The sequence below is a fragment of the Erythranthe guttata genome, chromosome 5 (assembly GCF_056151865.1).
Source record: "Erythranthe guttata isolate IM_541 chromosome 5, IM_541, whole genome shotgun sequence".
Classification (NCBI taxonomy): domain Eukaryota; kingdom Viridiplantae; phylum Streptophyta; class Magnoliopsida; order Lamiales; family Phrymaceae; genus Erythranthe; species Erythranthe guttata.
Genome location: NC_142537.1, coordinates 3132692 through 3152500, shown reverse-complemented (window position 1 = coordinate 3152500; position 19809 = coordinate 3132692). Strand labels below are relative to the sequence as shown.

The window sequence follows — 19809 nt, the reverse complement described above, 5'->3', positions numbered from 1 at the left end:
TCATCATCATCATCATCATCATCATCATCATCATCATCATCATCATCATCACCATCACCATCACCATCACCATCATCACCATCATCATCATCATCATATAGATTATTATCAGTCTGATAAAGAGTCAGAGAAATTCGGGATTGGCTTAATGACTTGAGCAGTTCTTTTAGCTTGAGAAACCACGAAGAAGTAACCTGCAAAAGCTCAACAGTTATGTATATCACCGAATCCCACTCACCGGAAGTTGCGGCAAAAGAGATGGACGGGACAAAGTTTTCATTAAAATCAAAATTGCGTATGTTTGGGGCATCAATAAATATCTGGCATTCTTTGAGACCCGGCCAATCGGAAATGTTCAAGTATTTGAGACTCGGGAATTTGCACGACGATAAGTGGTCCAACGACGATTTCACATTGCACAGAGATAAATCTTCGAGATTACGAAAATCCGCTCCTTTGTAGAACCGAAGATTACCGTAACGAATATCGATGATTTCAAGAGAAGGGGGATGGACTTCGATGGGACAAAGTCTGTGAGCTAAGATCATCTGACACACTCTGAAGAAGAAGTACTTGAGATTGCGAAGTTCACTCACCTTGATTGTTCTCAACCTTTTACAATCTTTGACCACCAAAGTTTCGATAAAAATACAGTTTGCGATTATCTTCTCGAAAATCTCGTCCTCGATGCAGACTTTTTCGAGACGAAGTGATTTTAGATGCTTCAAGAATACTATACTTTGAATAGCCATTTGGTCCAAGCTGAATTTTTCCACGTGCAAATCTTGGAGTGATTCTGCTCCAAAGACTACATGAGGCAGTTGAACGCGACCTGTTCTCCATCTCGTACGAATAGAAAGACGGAACTTCTTCGTACCCGTATTTGTGAACAACGGGATCCATTTTTCAAGAAACGGAGCCGATTCATGATCGCAATCATGAGACAAATCGCCCACCTGTATACGAAGGTGGAATTCCTCTACGCACACGCTCCGATCATAGTACCGCTGTAAAGTCTTGTCCATAATAGATATAAAAAAAATTATCTGTCCTTTGAAGTTGTCCGATGAAAAATCGAGATTGGGACGAGTACACCAGATATCACGCCATGATTTGGACAAGACAGATGTTCGAACAGCCTCTTCTTGGGAGAGGAAATAAAGTATTCTCCGCAAGATGTCTTTCGGCAACTCGGATATCCTGTCCATGGAACCAAATCGAAAAAAATTCACTCTCAAAAATTCCCAAATTCCGTGGAATCTTTCAACCCTAATAATCGAAGACTTTTCAGTCTAAAAAAATCCCAAATTCTGTGGAATCTTTCAACCCTATTAAATTTCTGTTACGGCTTGCAAAATGGAGAGGCGTGCAGTAACAAGATCTACTATGCGTCGAATTATATTGATTTTATGTCCTTGCAGACCTATTTATTTGAAAATCTTGTTATCGTCGGGATAATTACACTTTTAGTCCAATATTTTACACCAAAGTTGATCTTAATCCCTATACTGTTTTCCAACGATTTTAGTCCTCAAGGTATACTTCTTTTACAGTTTTTGTCCACCGTTTGATTTTAGTGCTAGTTTGGAAGGAAAAGTCACATGCATTGCACGTGATATGGGGTAAACAGCATAAAACTTTCGTGTTAAGGAAAACCTGCGCCAAATCCCCCTGTATTTTTTTTCGTACGTAAAACACCCCATGTGTTTCATTTTACTTTGCACCGAATACCCATTTCCGCTAATAGTTAATGTCGTTAACTATAGAGGGAATATAATTCAGTTTTTTTCCATAACAAAGGGGATTTAGTGCATATTTTCTACAATACAATGGCATTTTATGCAAAATTTATGTATTCATTTAAAATTTATATTATTTTCTTAAATTAAATCGAACACATTTATTCAGTTACAATATGAAAAATATAAATTTAATAGTGTGCTGAATTTTTTTTTTAAATCATCTTTTTATGATTTAATTTATTAATGTATTTAAATAAATGATTTTAAATATATATATATATATATATATATATATATATATATATATATATATATATATATATATATATATATATATATATATATATATATATATATATATATATATATATATATATATTAAATTTATTATATATTTTTATAATTTATTCTAGATTAATTATATGTGAAAATAACATAAATAATTTGAGAATTCGTTCCAACTTCCATCTCGAATATTATTATTTTTTTCACTTATTTTAAATTTAATAGATGTATTCAACTTTATTTTAGAAAATAATTTTAATTTTAAATGAATAAATTAATTTTTGCATAGAACCCCTTGTGTTGTAAAATCATGGACCAAATCCTCATATGTTATAAAATATTTGCATCAAATCCCATCTATAGTTAACGGTGTTAACTATTAACGGAAATGGGGATCACATGCAAGAAAAAATGAATCACATGATAGTTTTACGCAATAAAAAGAAAAGAGGGGGATTTAATACATGTTTGTTAACACATAGGGGTTTTATGTTGTTTACCCCATGATATGTTGTAATAACTCATTGACCCCTTTTTACCTCTATTTTTTATTTATCCCCAATTTCACTTTATTCCTACAATTTCATCCCAGAAAACGTAAAATTTTCTCCAAGAAAATAGCTAGATATAAATGAAGCATATCATGCGAATGATGGCCTAAGCATGTTAACTGAATTAGTGTTTCGGTTTTCTCGTCGATGGCTTTGTGTACATATTCTTTCCTTTGTAGTTTTGTACTTTGCATTTTTCGAGCAATGTTATTCGATGGACCCTTGAAACGAAGACAGAGGATTCTGAAGCTTGTTATCGCGTACTATAACGTTTATTCAGACCAAATTTCGGACCCGCTTATTGCAAGTTTACTTATAGCTTGAGCAACCACGATTGAGCATTGTTAAAACCGACGACAAAAAAAGGTCTATTTTTTAACTCCAATTTATGTGAGTTTCTGCAAAAGAGATTGATGGCATGAAGTCTCCTATATATTCGACGCATCAATACGCATATGCATATGCAAAAACAAAAACAAAAAAAACAAAAAACAAAAAAAAACTGATTTATGAATGTCTAAAGTCTAAACTGTGTACTGTAAAAAAAAACGACGATGGAAATTTTGGAAAAGCCACTAAAGTTCGAGGCCAAATAAAAAAGATTTTTAAGGAAAAGCCACTAAACTTTAAGAAGTCCGTTTTTCAACGGTGGTGGTGGTGGTGGTGGTGGAATATATCGGAAGCAGACACGGTGATGGAATTTATCGTCAGGCAACGAGCATTCTAGCAAATTCGGCACCTTTATAGATTGCCATTCACTTCGACTCGTATCAAAACTTCCGATCGATATCACATCCGCCAAATTTTGGTTCATTTCTTGATTTCCACTACTTCCCCTCTTCATTAGAATCTTGCGCAAAAACTCGGTGAATTCCTTTTGTTCCCTTTCGAGCTCGATATTTCCTTTGGTGTGCCATTCCATAGCTATGTCCCTCGGACAACAAATGCCAAACAAACAATTTAGTAAAGATGGAAACGCAGATAAACGATCATTTAATTGCAATAGCCTCACACCAACGCGTTTACTTTCTTGCACGGTAAAATTTTCTTGAAAATTGATAATATTCCTGGGATTTGGGAAAATGTCGAGGCAGATTTCGGACCGACTTATTGCCTCGAGCAGTTGACTTAGCTTGACCAACCACAGAGCATCGTCAAAACCACCGACAATGTATATTTTCGACTTCCAATGCCCGTAAGTTTCTGTAAACGAGATCGATGGGATAAAATCTCCTCTGTAGTAAAAAAAACGTATCTTTGGGGCATCGATTTCCAGATGGATTCGTGCGAAACCGTAACAATTTTTAAGACTCAAAGATTCAAGGCTCGGAAATTTCAGCGACGGGTTGTCGAACAAGATGCTAACAAACTTCAGCGACAGAGACTTGAGATTATCGTATTTATTGCCGCGGAACCGAGTCATCCTCGCAAGAACGCTAATCGTCTCGAGATTCTCGAGATCGTCAATCTCGATAGTGAACTGCTCCAACGCGTAGAGCACGTTGCTAGTAAAAGTGAAGTGCTCGAGATACTTGTGATTCTCCTTCACCAACTTAATCTTCTTCAACCCTTTACAATCTTTCAACCAGATAGTTCGAATTTTCGGGCAGCTCGATATTATCCGGTCGAAGATCTCCTTCTGAACCGAGACGCCGTTCAGGCGGATTACTTCGAGAGAGGTGTAGTTAATCAGCGGTATATTCGACAAACACTCTTGATCCGACAACTTGCATTTATGTAGAGACAAAAGCTTGAGAGACCCGACATGCGTAAGCACTACCGGAGGGAGACGAACGTAACGAACTTTTTTGCGTCCCGAGTGGATCGAGAGGTACAGCTCGCGTACGCCGATGGCGTCGAGCAACGGGATCCACTTTTCGAGGAGGGAGATTGAATTGGAGTCGAGCAGTGTGATCACGAGGCGGAGTTTCTCTAGGTGAAGATTGTGGTCGAGGTGTGCTTGTAGAGCGTTGTCCACACGTGTGAGGAACACGTGTTTCGCTTTGTCGGTGGCTCTGTCGCGGGATGTTTGTCGGAAAGCGAGTTTGGGGCGAGTTGACCAGATTTGGCGCCATGATTTGGAGAGGAGACAAGTTTTGGCGGCGTCTCTTTTGGGGAGGAAATAGAGTATGCGGTGAAGTATATGTTCTGGTAATTTGGATATTATGTCACCATCTCCGATTTCTGCGTATTCCATCGCCGAATTCTTTTTTTTTTTTTTTTTTTTTTTTTTTTTTTTGTTTCTGAACTCAGTAAACCCTAGAAACCCTTTTTATAAGAAAAAAATAGAGCTTATTGCAATTAGTACCCGGTGTTATACTGAATTGCAAAAAGCCTCTCCTATTTTATTTTATTGGCAAACAAACCCCTATAATTTTATTTTTTAGCAATTAGTACATGATTAGAGATTTTGTGCTAAAAAATAGGGGAAGATAAAATGGGCACAAAATGGAGGAAAAATCGGGAGTGAAGAGAGACGTCTTTGCCCCTGCAAAACTCACGTGAATCGTGCGTGTGTAAGATTCCGGGCAAAATTGCCGGAAAATGGCAATTTGAAGGTACCGTGCAACGAAAAATTGAGTTTAGGTACACCCTAGGTTGTAAAAAGTGGTAATCTGGTCGGAGTCGGTCAGGCACCGACTCACGATTAATCGGTGCGGCGGTGGTTAATCGATTATAAATCGGAAATAAATCGATTTTTAAAATTTAATATAATATATCTCTAGATATTATTTAGAAATACTCCAAACATATATAAAAATATAGGCGGCGGATATATGCAAGCCCATCTTTTTATTAGTTCAAACACATATACAGGGGTTTATTAGTTCATGCCCGTAAATTAATCTAATTTTATTACATCAAGATCAGAGAGGACGAATATCCACAAATAATACCCAAATACAATTAAACCCTATTTTTAATTTGTTCAAGACCAAAAAAAAAACAAAAAGGAAAAAAAAAAAAAAAAAAAAAAAAAAAAACCTCACGGCTGTCGCAGGATTGCCGCCGCCAGACCGACCAGCGAGACTTCCACCGCTCCGACGACGACCAGCTACCCACCCACCGCACCATCACCAACTTTTTACGAAACTTTTGTTTTTAAATTCGAAAACATCAATCGAGCATCGATTCTTGATACATATGTGTGGATGAACATTAATCTATGCTTACTTCTTGTTGGGTTGCAATGCTTTAGCTGATTTTGGAATAAAAAAATTAAGACTGAAATTGGTTTTTTTGTGTGTTTTCGTTGGTTTCCCAAATCGGTTTACCCAGACCGATTACACGAAAATCGGCGTCATAATGCCGATTTTTCTTAACCAAATCGGCGACACAACGTCAACTTTACAAGTCAAAATCGGCGCTGTAATTCCGATTTTTTTATTTTTTAATATTTTGAGTTTTTTATTTGGTTTTGAATTTCATTAAGGATAAATTAGTATTTTTATGTTAGATATCTTGAATTAATAAAAAAATGGGCTTGCATATATCCGCCGCCAAAAATATATTTAAACATAGTTATATCCCCATCATGTATATATCCTATTAACATAATAAAAGTTTAATAATTATAAGATCATAATACATCCTTATAAAATATAAATAAATAAAACATTTTTTTTTAATTTACATTTATTCATGAATATTCATGGCATACATCATTAATTCTTTAACAATAACAATTAACATAAACAAAATAAAGCATAAACTCATATTTTTTTATTAAAAATCTCAACTTTTAGTTTGAATTATTAAAAAAAAAATCGATTTTTGACCGATTTTTGGCCAATTTTTGCCACTGAGTTTGACCCGCCTTAAAGGTTTGACCGCCTCGGACCGCCTAAAACCGCCTCACACGCAAAAAATCTATTTTTCAAACATTTACACTAAAATCATAAAGGTTTTGGACCGCCTCCGCCTCGGACCGATTAATCGGCCGCCTCGGCCGATTTTTAAAACACCGACAGCCGTACTATTTTTTTTGTTTGGGGTACAAGCTGTTTTTTACTCTTAACTTTATTAAACGATTATGAAAATATTTGTAACATGAAAGCAAATAAGAGAATATTTTTGAAATTATGCAAAGTTGATTATATATTGTATTATTAACTATAAAATGTAAATGAATAAAAACAATAGACAAACAAATAAAAGCTTTTAGCAAAAAATGCATTTACTCAAAAAAAAAAAAAAAAAAAAAAAAAATTCAAAGGGGTGGGAAAAAGAGGGTTTGACGCATATACCCTTATGTGTATGGAGAAATTTGATATCCAGTTGAAAATGCACCGGAATATAAATTTTTGGGCCAAGTGCTACTGAGGCACAATTTTAAAAGGAGGGGGGGGGTGCAAATTTAAAAAAATTGTAGGGGGCAAAGTGCATTTTGCCCTGTAATGTTTGCACACAAAATCAAACAGTCACAGCTCAAAAGCCTGATTCTCAATAAACCTACAAAGATAAAAATCATCACAAATTCGTGTTCTTGTTCCTTACACGACAATGTCTAAATGCAGAAGGTTAAACACGGAATCCTACAAACGACGGATAGACAACAACACGAACGAAGTGGGGTTAGTTCTCTTACATCGGAACTTACAATATACAAAATAAACACCAGAGGAGGGTATTTTAGTCTTTTCACAATTTGGAAGAAACCGCATCTTCAAACTCCCGCCTCCCTTTGCTAATGCTTTCTTCATTTTCCTTAATCCTCGCGCGCAACAAGGCAATTTCACCGTCCTCCTTTTCCGTGGCCGATACAGCAAGCGAAAGCTTATCCTGCAGCTTCGATATTTGTTCTTTGATCTCGTTCATCTCTTCCCCAATCTTACTCTTCTCGCGATCGTGCTCTGCTATTTCGTCGTTAAGTTTCTTCGACTCCACTTCGAGCTTTTCTTCATTGTCCTTCACCGAGAGCAGCCAATTCACACGATCCCGTACAATCTTAACGTCAAAGCCATGCATTTCCAAGTCCACGATCGTTTCCAGTATGTCGTCCGTGGCGCTTTTCGGGGAATCGAACCGCAACCCGAGAGCTCTTTCCACCACACCGCAAAAAGTCACCATATACCCGATCGCCAAACCCTCGCGCGAACTTTCCTTAACCTGTTCCAACGGCTTGAAGTGCGGCCTCTGCGGTGCCTTTTGAAATGCCTCCATGGACTCGATTGTTGTCCAAAGAACCGTGTTTTTCACGAAAGGCAAGACTTGTGATTCTGCGGCTACTAAAGCACTCTCTGGAATCATCTCAACGTCATCTTCTATCACAATAGCATCGCTTTGCTTCTTGCCATTTTCTTTGACATTGCTCACGGGAACGAGTTCTGAAGAAAAATCAAGCATAATCAAGAAGACTGAAAAATACGGGAAACCACTAGTAGTAGTGTAACGTAAAAAGCTTTACCGGAATATTCAACTGCAGATGGAGGTTGTAACTCCTTAATCCACTTAGAAAGTGGTTTGTCGTCAAAACCATCGTTGAGTGATTTGCGGACAACTTTCTCTACTTCCACGGTGTTGGGGTTAACTTCGGTCGCTTCCCCGCCGCCTAATGCACTAGGGGAATCTACACACGGCCAGAAACAACACTATCATTATACGAACGCAATAAGAAAAAAAATCCCAAAATACATGAGTTCGTTTTTTTTTCGTCTTTTTACCTGTTAACCCTCTTCTTCCTCTCTTCAACGGAAGACTCGTCGTACCCCCCTTCTCGATTTCAAGATTTGCAATCAGGCCCCTTCGTGGCCTACCCCTCTTCTTTTTGTCACTGGAATCTCCATTTTCTAATGGCTCGTTATCCTACAAATAGCACAAAAGTGAAACTATGACATATTGGTGGAAGGCTAAAATAAGTAAAAATATACATGCATTTTTTTTTTTTTTTTGAGGGCAGTTAAGTATCGTTTATTGGCACGAAAATCTCATAGCACTGTTAATCATAGAAGAGGGTTCGAGGTGAAAAGTGAAAACAAGATATATCAGTACACTGTCACCTTTGACCTACCTTAATTTCCTGAATCGGGGAACCATTCGGTTTCTGCTTCTTCACCGTCGATTTTTCATTTCCAGTGCTCCCAGTTTCCGAACATGGCAAACCTATGACGACAGCATGCTTAGTTTCTTCGTTTTTATCATTTTCAACAATTGGCTTCATCACTGCAAATTAACACCCAGCTTTGCTAATTGACCAAAAATTGCGTCACAAAAAAAAAACCAGGCAAATTTCGGGCGAATATGATTATTAAATTATACCTTCACCGACATCATTATTCGGAATGTCAGGTTTCAGCGTAGTGCACTTGTTCATAGTATTACTGGATGCGGAGTTAATCTTATTCTTCTCATCAACATTATTTGGTGTTGCACCTGCATTCCTTTGCTTCCTCCTCTGCATGATTCGATTCAGAGGAAACGAAGAAGGCAAGAAAATAAATCATTTTTTTCATATCAATTACGAAAACGGCTGCACTGTAGATAGGCGGATTAAATAACTCTAAATTGTAAAACGGTCAAAAAAATGTGATGAGCGAATAGTATCTAACGGAACGTACGACTTACAATTCTATTGCCCCAAGAAGGATTATCAGGGAGTTGATCCCCGACCGCATTTAGTGCTGCAGAGATATCTACAGAAATAGGGCTTACAGAATCACGCAACGTTTTTTTAACTGATTTACTATTCTGTGAATCTTGTTGACTGGCTCTCAGGGCATGGATTTGTTCATCTGACGATGAAGAGCGGGCCGTAACTTCCTAATATTAGAATCACAAACAAATCATTAAATTATTTTTTTGTCCCAAGGCATATAAAACCAACGAAACCAATTTTCTTTTTATATTCCCGTAAAAATACCTTGGAAGCAGTGAACCATTTGCCATCCTTCCATTCGACATGTGGCCTTAGTTCAATGCTATTGAATTCCTTCAATATTTTCTTCTTCCTGAAATAAATCATATATCTACTGTTCTCCACGAGCACTCGTGTGGTGATGCCGCACCACCAGCCGTGGCCGAAATGCGCGTCGACTTTTTCGAGTAAGAGAAACTTTATGTCCTTGAGAAGCGGAGGGAGAGGTCTTATGTGGTCGAATTTTACTTTACAAAGTTGCGCCTTTTCATCACTATTTATAATGCACTCGACCGAGTAATGCCCATTTCCAAAGTCTTTGCGAATCGTCGCGGGGAACCAAACATCTTGATACTCTGCTTTGTCGAACGACACTTCTACCTTGTTTCCCACGTCGAACATACTTCCTGTTATAACCTTTATCACAATTGAAATAACAAATGAGTCAAAAAAAATACAGAATATGACTAACTAATTCAGAAACAACCAGTAGACTGACTAAATAGTAGGAGTTAGTAAGATGCTTGGTTGCGCCAGGATTCAACATTACTCAAGCCCGCTACTAAAGTTAAAGCCCGCAATTAAGTGCTACTACATCATGAAATTAGTAACACCTCTTCCACTGCGATTAATTTTGTAGGGGTGACTAGAACTGAAATTTACAATTTTATCCTTAAAACAATAACTTATTTTTTGTTAAATAAAAGACTTTCTTGTTTGCTTACCTATATCGGATTACATTGGATTAGCTGAGATTGGATTAATATCCCACTGACTAATATTTTTAATATTAGTCAGTAAGATGTTTGATTCGTTATATTAAATCTTGAATTAAATTTGTTAAATTCTGATATTGAATGTGAATTGTCTAAAAAGTCTTTTAGTTAACAAAATTAACATATTGGTTTAAGGATAAAATTGTCTTTTCCTCTTTTAATCACCCCACAAAACCCACAAAATTAATCGCAGGGGAGGGGTGCTACTAATTCAATTGAGGGCTTTAAGTATAGTAGCGGGCTTAACTAAATACGAATCTCATCAAACAAACATCTTACTAACCCCTACTATTTAGTTAATAGAGCTAATAGCACTAAGCAAACGAGGCCTTAATCTAAAGAACCAAACATATTATTAATTAATTAGTTAATTAGTTAACCGGTAGGGGATTTTTTTAGAAGAAACCGGTAGGGGATTAATCCAACATAATCTAAGGCAAAACAAAATAAACACGGATTAAGACTAATAACTTCCACAGATCTAACATTTCCACCGTAGAGAACAACCATGCACAAAAGCCAAAACCCCCAAAATCACATTTTCAAAAAAAATTCAAAATGACAAATTGAAATAACAAAATTCAAAATATAAAATTTAATTTTTTCTTTTGTTAATACCTGATTTCCGGGTCGGATCCATAACCCGTTACCCCAATCCCAGTGGACCCGAAGTTGTTCGAATCGGAGCTCCAGCTCGTCGGGCGGGTCTTCAAAAGTAACTACGAAGCTCTCGCCCTTTTTCACGACTCGGGTCACAGCGCCCATCCACCACCCATCCTTGAAAAACGCGTCGACGGCGTCGTTTGGTTCGAAACCCTCGACAATCTCCTGAAAAGGCGGAACCGGCCTGACGAACGACACGTCGACGTATTCCTTCAGCCGCTCCGATCCGTCTTCCCGGGCCAACAGATTGTGGTACTCCACGAATATTTTGTCCGATTTCTGTTTGCTGCCGCCTTTCTTCGGCGGCAGAACGGTGGCGGTGAAATAGACCCTTGTGAAGCCTTCCTCTTTAGTCCGGACTTCAACCAACAGCCCTTCCGGGAAAAAATCGGCGCGTGGGAGGCCGACGCCGCCGCCGCCGCGGCGCTGGCTGTGAGATGAAAGTTGCCGCTGGTTTTGTGGTTTGAGCTGTGCAGCGTCTTCCATTTTTGTGAGTGAAGCTTTTAGGCGGAGCGGCTTTCTTGATGGCGCAACCAAAAGCCCTTGGAAATATCAATTGCGATTTACGAATTTCAATTTACAAGGATTGGGGGAATTGGTGGTTCGGCCCGAACCAAATTAGGTACGGCAATAGGCTTGGACGAGGGAGTGCAGGATTTTAAAACAAAATTATATATATGGTAAATTGCACATCGCCCCCTGTAGATTTCTAGTTTTCTACACTTAACCCCTGAACTATTGGAGATATATATATATATTCAAGGGTAAATTACAATCACCCCCTGAGGTATGGTCAAATTACGAAAATCCCCCTCTTGTTTGGATAATTACATCTACCCCTCAACTATGAATTTTCTTACACCTACACCCTTATGGTGTCAAATTCAACATAATATTCTAGATTTCATGGAAAACTCTCTAGTTTGTACTCATTTTGTGCAAAAATGCAATTTCTGATGCACCACAATCTGATGATATATACAAGCCAAAAAATACATCTTATGATCATCTTGCTTCAAAATATGGAGCTCGAATGAGATAAAACGTATACAAAATTGAAAATATTCCATATAATCTAGAAGATTCCTCTAAATTTGTAACCGCAGCGGTGGACGTGTAAGAAGATTTATAGTTGAGGGGTGATTGTAATTACCCAAACAAGAGGGGGTTTTTGTAATTTGACCATACCTCAGGGGTGGTTGTAATTTACCCTATATCAAATGATACATTTCATTAACAACTTAAGTTTTTGGACGAGATGGTCATTCAGCATGGTATCAGAGTCAGGTCAAATGAAAAAGTCCCTAAGTTTTGAAATTTATAGGGGGTGAAGTCTAAAAAAATTGTGTGTATTAGCACTAAAGCCCATATTAAAAATTTTAATGCATTCGGCCAACACGGACTTAAAATCCTGGCTTCGCTGATGGAAGTTAGGCGCAAATTTCTTTAGCAGCTACGTTTTTCAACCAAGTAACTATGAAACTCGATGCTAGCTCATAGCTTAAATAGATTTCGTTCCCCCTATTATATGTCTCTCTACAAACAATAACGTTCTGTAATGTCGAATCAAGCCAAAGCTCAGATCAAAGTAAACGTAATCCATATATGCAATTACAAAACTATAAATTACGAAGGGATGTTATACTATTCGAATTGCAATTTACAAAGTGTTGGTCAATTAGTGCATTGTTAGGAAGATGTATATACTGCATCAAATGTTCGGATAACCGGAAAATTTAGCGTGTTTGGTTATCGTTTCTCTTTTTGCGGTTCCATGAAATAATATTATAAACAAATAAACGAAGAAAACGAACCAACGGAAAGAAAACCCGAAAGAGAGCTTAAGAACAAAATAATTAATAAGCAGATATAATCAGACTAATATATGGTTTCTGCAATATATATATACAAGCTCTATGAATCTAATTTACAAGTACTCGAAAATTCGCAAAGTTTTTCTCCATTTCAATTCAAAGCGAGTAAGAATATTTTTCCCTTCTTGATATTTTGGCGATTCTGAAAAACGTTATCCGACGCAATTTTCCTCGATTATAGCTACTTCGATCAACTCAAAGGCTCACAAAGTTTTTCTCCATTTCAATGCAAAGCGAGTAAGAATACTTTTCGCTTCTTGATATTTTGGCGATTCTGAAAAACATTATCCGGCGCCATTTTCCTCGATTATAGCTTCAATCGACTCAAAGGCTCGCAAAGTTTATCGCCATTTCAACGCGAAGCGAGTAAGAACATAATCCCTTTGTGGATAGCGTAGTAGCTCCGACAAAGTTATGGAACGCCATTCTTTTCGATAATTTTCGTAAATCTCCATTCCCACGTCCTCCAAATCTCGAAACCACAACTGCGAGAACCGATCTTCCTCTCCGCAATATTCTCCCATCATAAGAATCTTCCACAGGCACTCGATTCGCTTTATCTCCCATCTGTAGCCGTAGTCACCGATGTTTCTCGGACGACAAATACTAAACGCACCGTTTAAGAGACACGAGAAGGAAGATAAACCGCACTCCAAACTCAAGCTCTCCACCGTAACCGGTTTTCCATTACAACCGTTGCCTAGTGCGAGATTAATTTTTTCTTGAATTACGATCTCGTCATTCATCGGAGATTGATTGATACTCAAAGAAATCCTCGATTGGCTTAACGAATCGAGCATGTTTCTAAGCTGTAAGAACCACGAAGAAGCATCGTTCGAACCCGGGTATTTTAGGTGTACAGCCGAATCCCACTCGCCGAAAATCGTCCCAAAAGAAATCGACGGGAAAAAGTCTCCTTCGTATTTAAAATAGACCATGTTCGGAGCATCGATAAATACCCGGGACGAATATTTGAGTCCTTCGCAACCGATAATACCCAAGGTTTTGAGACTCGAGAATTTACACGAAAGCAAGCGGTCCAACGACGAACTCACCCCTTCGATATTTAAATGTTGGAGATTACGAAACTCCGCTCCCTCGTGAAACCAAATATTACCGTAGCTAAGGTTGATGGTTTCAAGAGACGGCGGATCGATTTCGACGGCGCAGATTTCCTCCGCCGCTTTACGCGCCGAAAAGAAAAATTCCGTGAGATTATGAAGATTATTTAACTTGATATTTCTTAAATATGTACAACCATGTAAATGCAAAACTTCAACCAAAGGACAGCTCGCGATTATCTTACGGAAAACCCCCTCCTCGATGCAGACTCGATGGAGACGAAGCGATCGTAGTTGCGTGAAGTGTGACATCCCCTCAACGGCCTTTTGGTCCAACACCAATCTTTCGACGTACAAATCATGGAGCGATTCGGCCTCGAAGACGACGGACGGCAGATGAATCAAACCAGGAATATTCTGCGAGAGGATCGAAAGACGAAACACCTTCACACCCATAGCCGTGATCAGTGGGACCCACTTCTCGAGGAGCGAGACCGACTCACCATACGAGTCTCCTAGCGATATGCGGAGGCGGAACTCGTCGACGAGTAGTGTTCGATCGCGGTATTGCTTTAGAGTCTTGTTCACAATGGATATGAATTCTTGCTTGTTTCCATTGAAGTTGGTCTCCGAGAAATCGAGCGTTGACCAGTAAATGCAACGGCGTGGCTCGGACAACAAGGCATGGTCTGTGTTTTCCATGGCGGAATATCTTGAATTGTTTTTTTCAAATTTATAAAAAGCCCTACTGATTTTTTTTTTTTTTTTTGACTCGATGAATTAAACCTAAAGAATTTTTTTGAGCTGAATATAAAGCATGATTCGTATTATATATAGAGTAAAAAATATTGAGTTTGAATAATAATTAACCTTTTTCGATCAGGATTCGTATTGTTTAGACGTAGTAGAACACCTTCTTGTTTTCCTAGTCTATATCAGGTTGTTATTAAAACCAGGCGTATATATATCTTTTATGGTATATTATAGCTTTTCTTTTTCCTGTTATTATAAATTTGGATAAATTCCACCTCCTCTTATACTTTGATTCGATGGCACTTTCCCCTTCTACTCTCGATTAGATCTATTTGCTCTCTGTATTTGAAAAATTATCTCAATATGCCCTAGTGGTTAGTTTTCAAACCTTTGATTTTAACAACGTTTGATCTAAATCTGAAAACGACAAAAATAAATGAAAAAAACAAAAAAACACCCCTATCGGTTTAAATAATTATTGAAAAAATTAAAGAAAAAAAATAAAATTATGGCTATCGTCGTGGACTATGCTTTCTCGTTATCTTAAAAAAAATTATTATTTTTTTGTTTTTTTTGTTTTGTTGTTTATTAATTATTTAAACTGGGAGGGGTCGCGTTTTTGTAATTTCAGACTTACCGATCGTTGTTAAAGCCAAATATCTGACAACTAACAGCAAGAGTCATATTAATACAAATTTTCAAGTGCAGGGGACAAATCGATGCAATTGAGTGTAGAAGAGAGTAAAGTGATACCGAATAAAAGTACAAGGGGGAAAAATAAAATTTACCTAAAAATTATTCATTGATTATTAAGGCATAAATCAACTAAAAAAGGCATAGATAACTAAACGATAAAATGCACTTCATCATCTATAAATTTCTTTTTTCCCAGTTTCTCTCTTAAAAATTCAAAAAAAAAGATACTCCCACTTCGGATTATTATTTTGGTTGCACTTTTTCTAGATTCTAATTGTCGGTGGGTATCATGCAACAAAAATAATATTTTAAGGGACAACGTGCAGACAAATAATATTTTTAACAGACAACGTGCAATAAAAATAACATTTAAAGAGGTAACGTGCAACAAAAATACTCCATTTCGGAGAATAATCCATCGAAATTTTGCTATCGGAGCAATGCGTAACAAAAATAACATTTTAAAGTGGGAATTCACTTTTTAAAATTTTAAGGTGGTAAAGTGAGAAAATTAGAAATTTATAGGGGGTGAAATGCAATTTTCCCTATTGGTAAATTACACCTACACCCTTCAGGTATGCTAAAAAATCTTTAAGATCCCTGTAGTATTGGTAATTATAGCCACACCCCTACCAACAATTACACGAGCCAAAATTTCATGTCCTGGGAACCCATATGCACTATATTTATTTTATGTGGGACTGTTAATGCTACCAGAGACGAAAATTTATAAATTTTATATAAAATAATAAATAATTGAAGAAACATTGGGCGTGCGGGTGCCATGTCACCCCTAACTCAATGTTATCTCTACCACTCCCTAAAAATAATAGTCCGTTAAACGTTAAACGGAGTAACTTATCCAATGCATTATTTTGTTGGAATTTCTAACAATGTTTCAGAAGGATCATTGTAATTACTAATACCACAGAAACCTTATAGATATTTTAGCATACCTCTGAGGTGCGAATGTAATTTACCCGTTGCCCTATTAAGTAATCAGATTTGTAAGCACAAATCACTCTCTAGAAAAGCTCGTTCGATAAATACACGAAAAATCCATTAACTAAAATACTAAATTAAAGATACATAACCATTTACATAAACTAAAACTCCTAAAATGTCAAATAAATTTTCAGAAAGGGTATATTCTCACTGTTACAAAGAGAAATATAAATACATGACAATTTACAAGCAGTTGCAGAACAACTAACTTTGATATAAAATTACAGACTTGCTCATCTTATCGTACGTTGCCCTCAAACAAATCGAATTCGCGGGCGTTTTTCGAAAATCAACTCGTCGGCTCTACCTTATCCTCTCCGTTTTCTTCTTCACTATCTTTCACCCCGTCGAAAATTTCATAATCATCAAATCCTGCACCATCGAAAATATTTTTCTAAACGAAAATTCATCTCATACATACATACATACATACATGACATATACATACATATATACATACTGCTGCAATTACCTGCACCGAGAGCTTCAAAGTCGTCAGTTTGTGGGACTAACATCATATGGTTACCGAAAAGTGGATCAACAGCCATCCATTCTGCGCTCGAAGAGTTTTCCATGCGCGATTCTTTCTCCATCACCCAGTCTTGAACAATATCAATGTACTCATAAGAAATCGGATCGACGGCTTTGTTTCTCGAAACCCTATCAAAATAAATAATAATTAGCACGAACATCGTCAACTCAGCTTTTTTCGGTATTAAAATTTCAAACACTTGAAAGAAAAAATTCGAATATTGGGGGAGTCTTCTTCGACTCACATTTGCTTCATGGACATGTTGTAGTGAACAAAAACGAGGTCGCTGAGCCTCTGGTGCTCCAGGCAATTTTTCCTCTCATGCATGCGCTCGACGTGTGTTTTATCTAGCTTGTGCTGGATCAAGCCGCAAGTTTGACTGAGAATTCGGATCGCCAATCGAGCCAAATTAGGGCACCCCCCTCCGTATTGTAGCCACCACTCAGCTGCGATAATGAAAATGAATATGAATAAGTCACACACATTATTAAGCATTAAAAAAACAAACAATTCATCTCATATCAGAAAGGAGACTAGACTCGAGTCAACTCGAGTCGAGTCGAGTCGACTCACTGGGTAGTAAAGTGTCTCGGGCTCTGATAGCCATCTTGCGGCCAAAGTCTCCAACACCGCCATGGTAAGACGCGGTTTCCTTGATAATCTTGTCTTGTACATTAGGGTCGGGAATCAGTTTCTCTATGCAATCATACACTAGCGACCGAATTTGAAGATGCGCGTCTCCTTCAAGGCTGTAAAAGAATTTCGGGTTCAAATAAAAACCCGCCGCGTGAAGAGGGTGCCGACGAAGTTGTTCCCACCTAGCATCTATAATATTCCAATACGCCGAGTATTCCGCCTTCGAAACGAGCTCCTTCTTGATAGCTTCTTTGGCTCTATACAGCCCCGCGTAAACAAACCCCATAGCCGGGTTTTTTTCGCTACCAACTATCCTCAAAACCCGCAAGAGCGGATCGGTCAACCGAGTTACCGAGTCGCATTCGGACCAGAACGACTCGTCACTCAGTGAGTCCAAGAATTGAAACCCTTGTGGCGTCTTCGAACAAGGGCTCTCCACCCACTCCTCGGAAGTAACCATGGACTGCAGATTATGTCTGATATTCGAAATCCTTTTCAGCGTCGTAAAATCGGTAGACGAGCGAGTAAATCCCAGATCGACTAAATCCACACCGGACGTGTACCGTCTCGTCATGTTCAGTACATCAGCGCTCGAGTAGATATATCTCGAGATAGATTTCGCCCGATCGAGCACCGCCTTCACTGCAGGGAGTACACCTATATCCTCCAGCATCGAATCGACGCACCGCCCCGCGCACGGAGTCCAGAAAACAGTCGGGTAAGTGTCGGCAATTCTTTTCCCCGCGACAACATACCGATCCTCACCGCTCGTCACAACTTGCACAACGAATCTCAAACCAACTTGATCCACAGTTTCCTTTATCAACTCGTAAATAACATCAGCAGAATCCATCGAATTCGAATGCGATATATCGGCCGACCTGAAAAAGATTGTACCTTGCGGGCAGTACACGAAAAAGTTGACGAACGTTTTATTACCCTTCCTCGAAGTCCATTCGTCCACCAAAATCGAGCAGCCGGTCTGCTCCCAAGACACCGTGTACTGATCGACATCGTACCTCACTTCGTGAAATAGATTCTTTAGAATCGAGCTCCTAAGATCGTGATAACTGGGCCCCACAACTCCTACACCCTGAGAAGCAATCGCGTCGATCATCGGTTGGAAATAAGGAGAGTTGACAGAATCCGCGGCCAATCCAACATCCGAAAGAAATCGACCGACCGCCATGTTAACCGTATTACTAACTTTCTTGGAATTCGTAGACGGAACAACGGCCAAAGCTGCATTGCTACTAGAATTAACCATATTATTCGGGGCTTTTCTCACTCTACCCTTTTTCTGCCTACCGCTACCCGCAAACGCTTTGCTGCTCGAATCGTCATCCCGATTCGCATACACGTCCTCGTCGTGTTCGACGGATTCCGGGACCGGAAGCAAGACGATATCGGAACTCAAGCCGCAGTGGCTATCGAAACCCGTGATATCCTCGGCGAGTTTCTGCTTCTTCCTCTTCTTAACGGCAACGCCGTTTAGGCTCTCCAGCATCTGCTGCCGCACGTCGGGCTGAACCCGTAAACAAGCGGCGGCGTTGCCTTTCTGGCCGGCGATGTGTTCCTTAATGCGATGAATACCTCCGCCCTTGAAAATCTTCCCGCAGTACACACACTTGAGCTGAACCCTGTCGCCACTTTTGAACATTTGGCAATGCTTCCATGCCGGATCGTGCTTCTGGGAAGTCACTGCTACTGGCTCCATGTTAGAACCCATTTCCTTAAACTACCTTAAACTAAACAAAAAATCATTAAATTCTCCAAATTTATAAATCAAAAAAAAAAAAAAAAGGAACAGACGAATTAGCAACAAGGGGCAAATGGGTTCGTTCGTTCGCATAGCTATAGCTTTATTGAGTTCTGACACAAACTACACGCAATTTATTAAAAGGGGCAAAAAAGCAAATCGAATTCTGAAATTTTGCAGGTGTTCTTGAAACAGCTTTTTACTACATAGGAGAAAAATTGAACGCATACATCATCAATTAGCGAAATGGAGAAAGCGGTTTGAAGTAAACTTACTGAATTCCGATACGGCAGAAACTCACGATTCGAGATTTGGGGTTAGAACCGAGTTGGGGGAATTAGGCTTTTTTTTCCGATTAGGTTTTTTGTGATATGAAAGGTAAAGAGCCGGGTAACGATACCACCCGGTCAGCGAGCCACACACGATTCTTAATAAGGGTTTTTTTCTTTATTTTTAGAGGAATTGTTTTTTGGCCCCTATAATTGACATTCGTTTGTGATTTGGACACTAATATTTATAAATTGGCAAGCTCACCCCTCATATTATATATCTCATAATATTTCTTGTACAATTTTAACCCAACAAATAATTTATCACGATATTTTAAACTTTCGAAGTGATTT

The 19809-nt window shown here is 38.4% G+C and overlaps 4 protein-coding genes across 5 annotated transcripts in view; all 4 read right to left on the bottom strand.

The window, feature by feature from the left end:
• LOC148770444 (uncharacterized) overlaps window positions 1-1208 on the bottom strand; it is a 1956-nt gene extending 748 nt beyond the window's left edge. Inside the window, exon 1 of the mRNA XM_088818309.1 lies at window positions 1-1208. This exon is cut by the window's left edge and continues 748 nt beyond it. Within this exon, the coding sequence (XP_088674435.1) occupies window positions 1-1208 (1208 nt within the window).
• Window positions 1209-3197: 1989 nt separating this feature from the next.
• Window positions 3198-4775, bottom strand: LOC148770443 (putative F-box/FBD/LRR-repeat protein At1g78760). Its single transcript, XM_088818308.1, has one exon. The coding sequence runs from the start codon at window positions 4773-4775 to the stop codon at window positions 3198-3200; it is 1578 nt and encodes a 525-aa protein (XP_088674434.1).
• A 2243-nt stretch (window positions 4776-7018) lies between these two features.
• LOC105966126 (DUF724 domain-containing protein 7) lies at window positions 7019-11590 on the bottom strand. Of its 2 annotated transcripts, none has more exons than XM_012990677.2 (8): window positions 10826-11590; window positions 9438-9848; window positions 9143-9337; window positions 8837-8972; window positions 8589-8740; window positions 8242-8383; window positions 7986-8147; window positions 7019-7905 (listed from the first exon to the last, which is right to left on the bottom strand). In XM_012990677.2, exons 1-8 carry the CDS (start codon window positions 11354-11356, stop codon window positions 7220-7222), a joined length of 2415 nt encoding a protein of 804 aa, XP_012846131.2. In that variant the 5' UTR covers window positions 11357-11590; the 3' UTR covers window positions 7019-7219. The 2 variants fall into 2 exon arrangements, with proteins under 2 accessions (XP_012846131.2, XP_012846132.2); XM_012990678.2 differs by having other exon boundaries at window positions 8589-8680.
• Window positions 11591-16350: 4760 nt separating this feature from the next.
• Window positions 16351-19673, bottom strand: LOC105966152 (uncharacterized). Its single transcript, XM_012990714.2, has 5 exons — window positions 19462-19673; window positions 17365-19175; window positions 17036-17237; window positions 16732-16919; window positions 16351-16631 (listed from the first exon to the last, which is right to left on the bottom strand). The coding sequence occupies exons 2-5, from the start codon at window positions 19154-19156 to the stop codon at window positions 16549-16551; spliced, it is 2265 nt and encodes a 754-aa protein (XP_012846168.2). The 5' UTR covers window positions 19157-19175; window positions 19462-19673; the 3' UTR covers window positions 16351-16548.
• Window positions 19674-19809: the final 136 nt, after the last annotated feature.

Excerpts from the sequence above, each read along its gene's own strand:
- LOC105966126 (XM_012990677.2), bottom strand. The coding sequence starts at position 11,356 with ATGGAAGACGCTGCACAGCTCAAACCACAAAACCAGCGGCAACTTTCA. Across the intron at positions 9,849-10,825 it reads GGATCCGACCCGGAAATCAG|GTTATAACAGGAAGTATGTT; the intron begins GTATTAACAAAA and ends ATTGTGATAAAG. Across the intron at positions 8,973-9,142 it reads CTTCTTGGGGCAATAGAATT|AGGAGGAAGCAAAGGAATGC; the intron begins GTAAGTCGTACG and ends CGAATCATGCAG.
- LOC105966152 (XM_012990714.2), bottom strand. The coding sequence starts at position 19,156 with ATGGGTTCTAACATGGAGCCAGTAGCAGTGACTTCCCAGAAGCACGAT. Across the intron at positions 17,238-17,364 it reads CCGAGACACTTTACTACCCA|CTGAGTGGTGGCTACAATAC; the intron begins GTGAGTCGACTC and ends TCATTATCGCAG. Across the intron at positions 16,632-16,731 it reads CTTTGAAGCTCTCGGTGCAG|GATTTGATGATTATGAAATT; the intron begins GTAATTGCAGCA and ends TCGATGGTGCAG.
- LOC148770443 (XM_088818308.1), bottom strand. The coding sequence starts at position 4,775 with ATGGAATACGCAGAAATCGGAGATGGTGACATAATATCCAAATTACCA.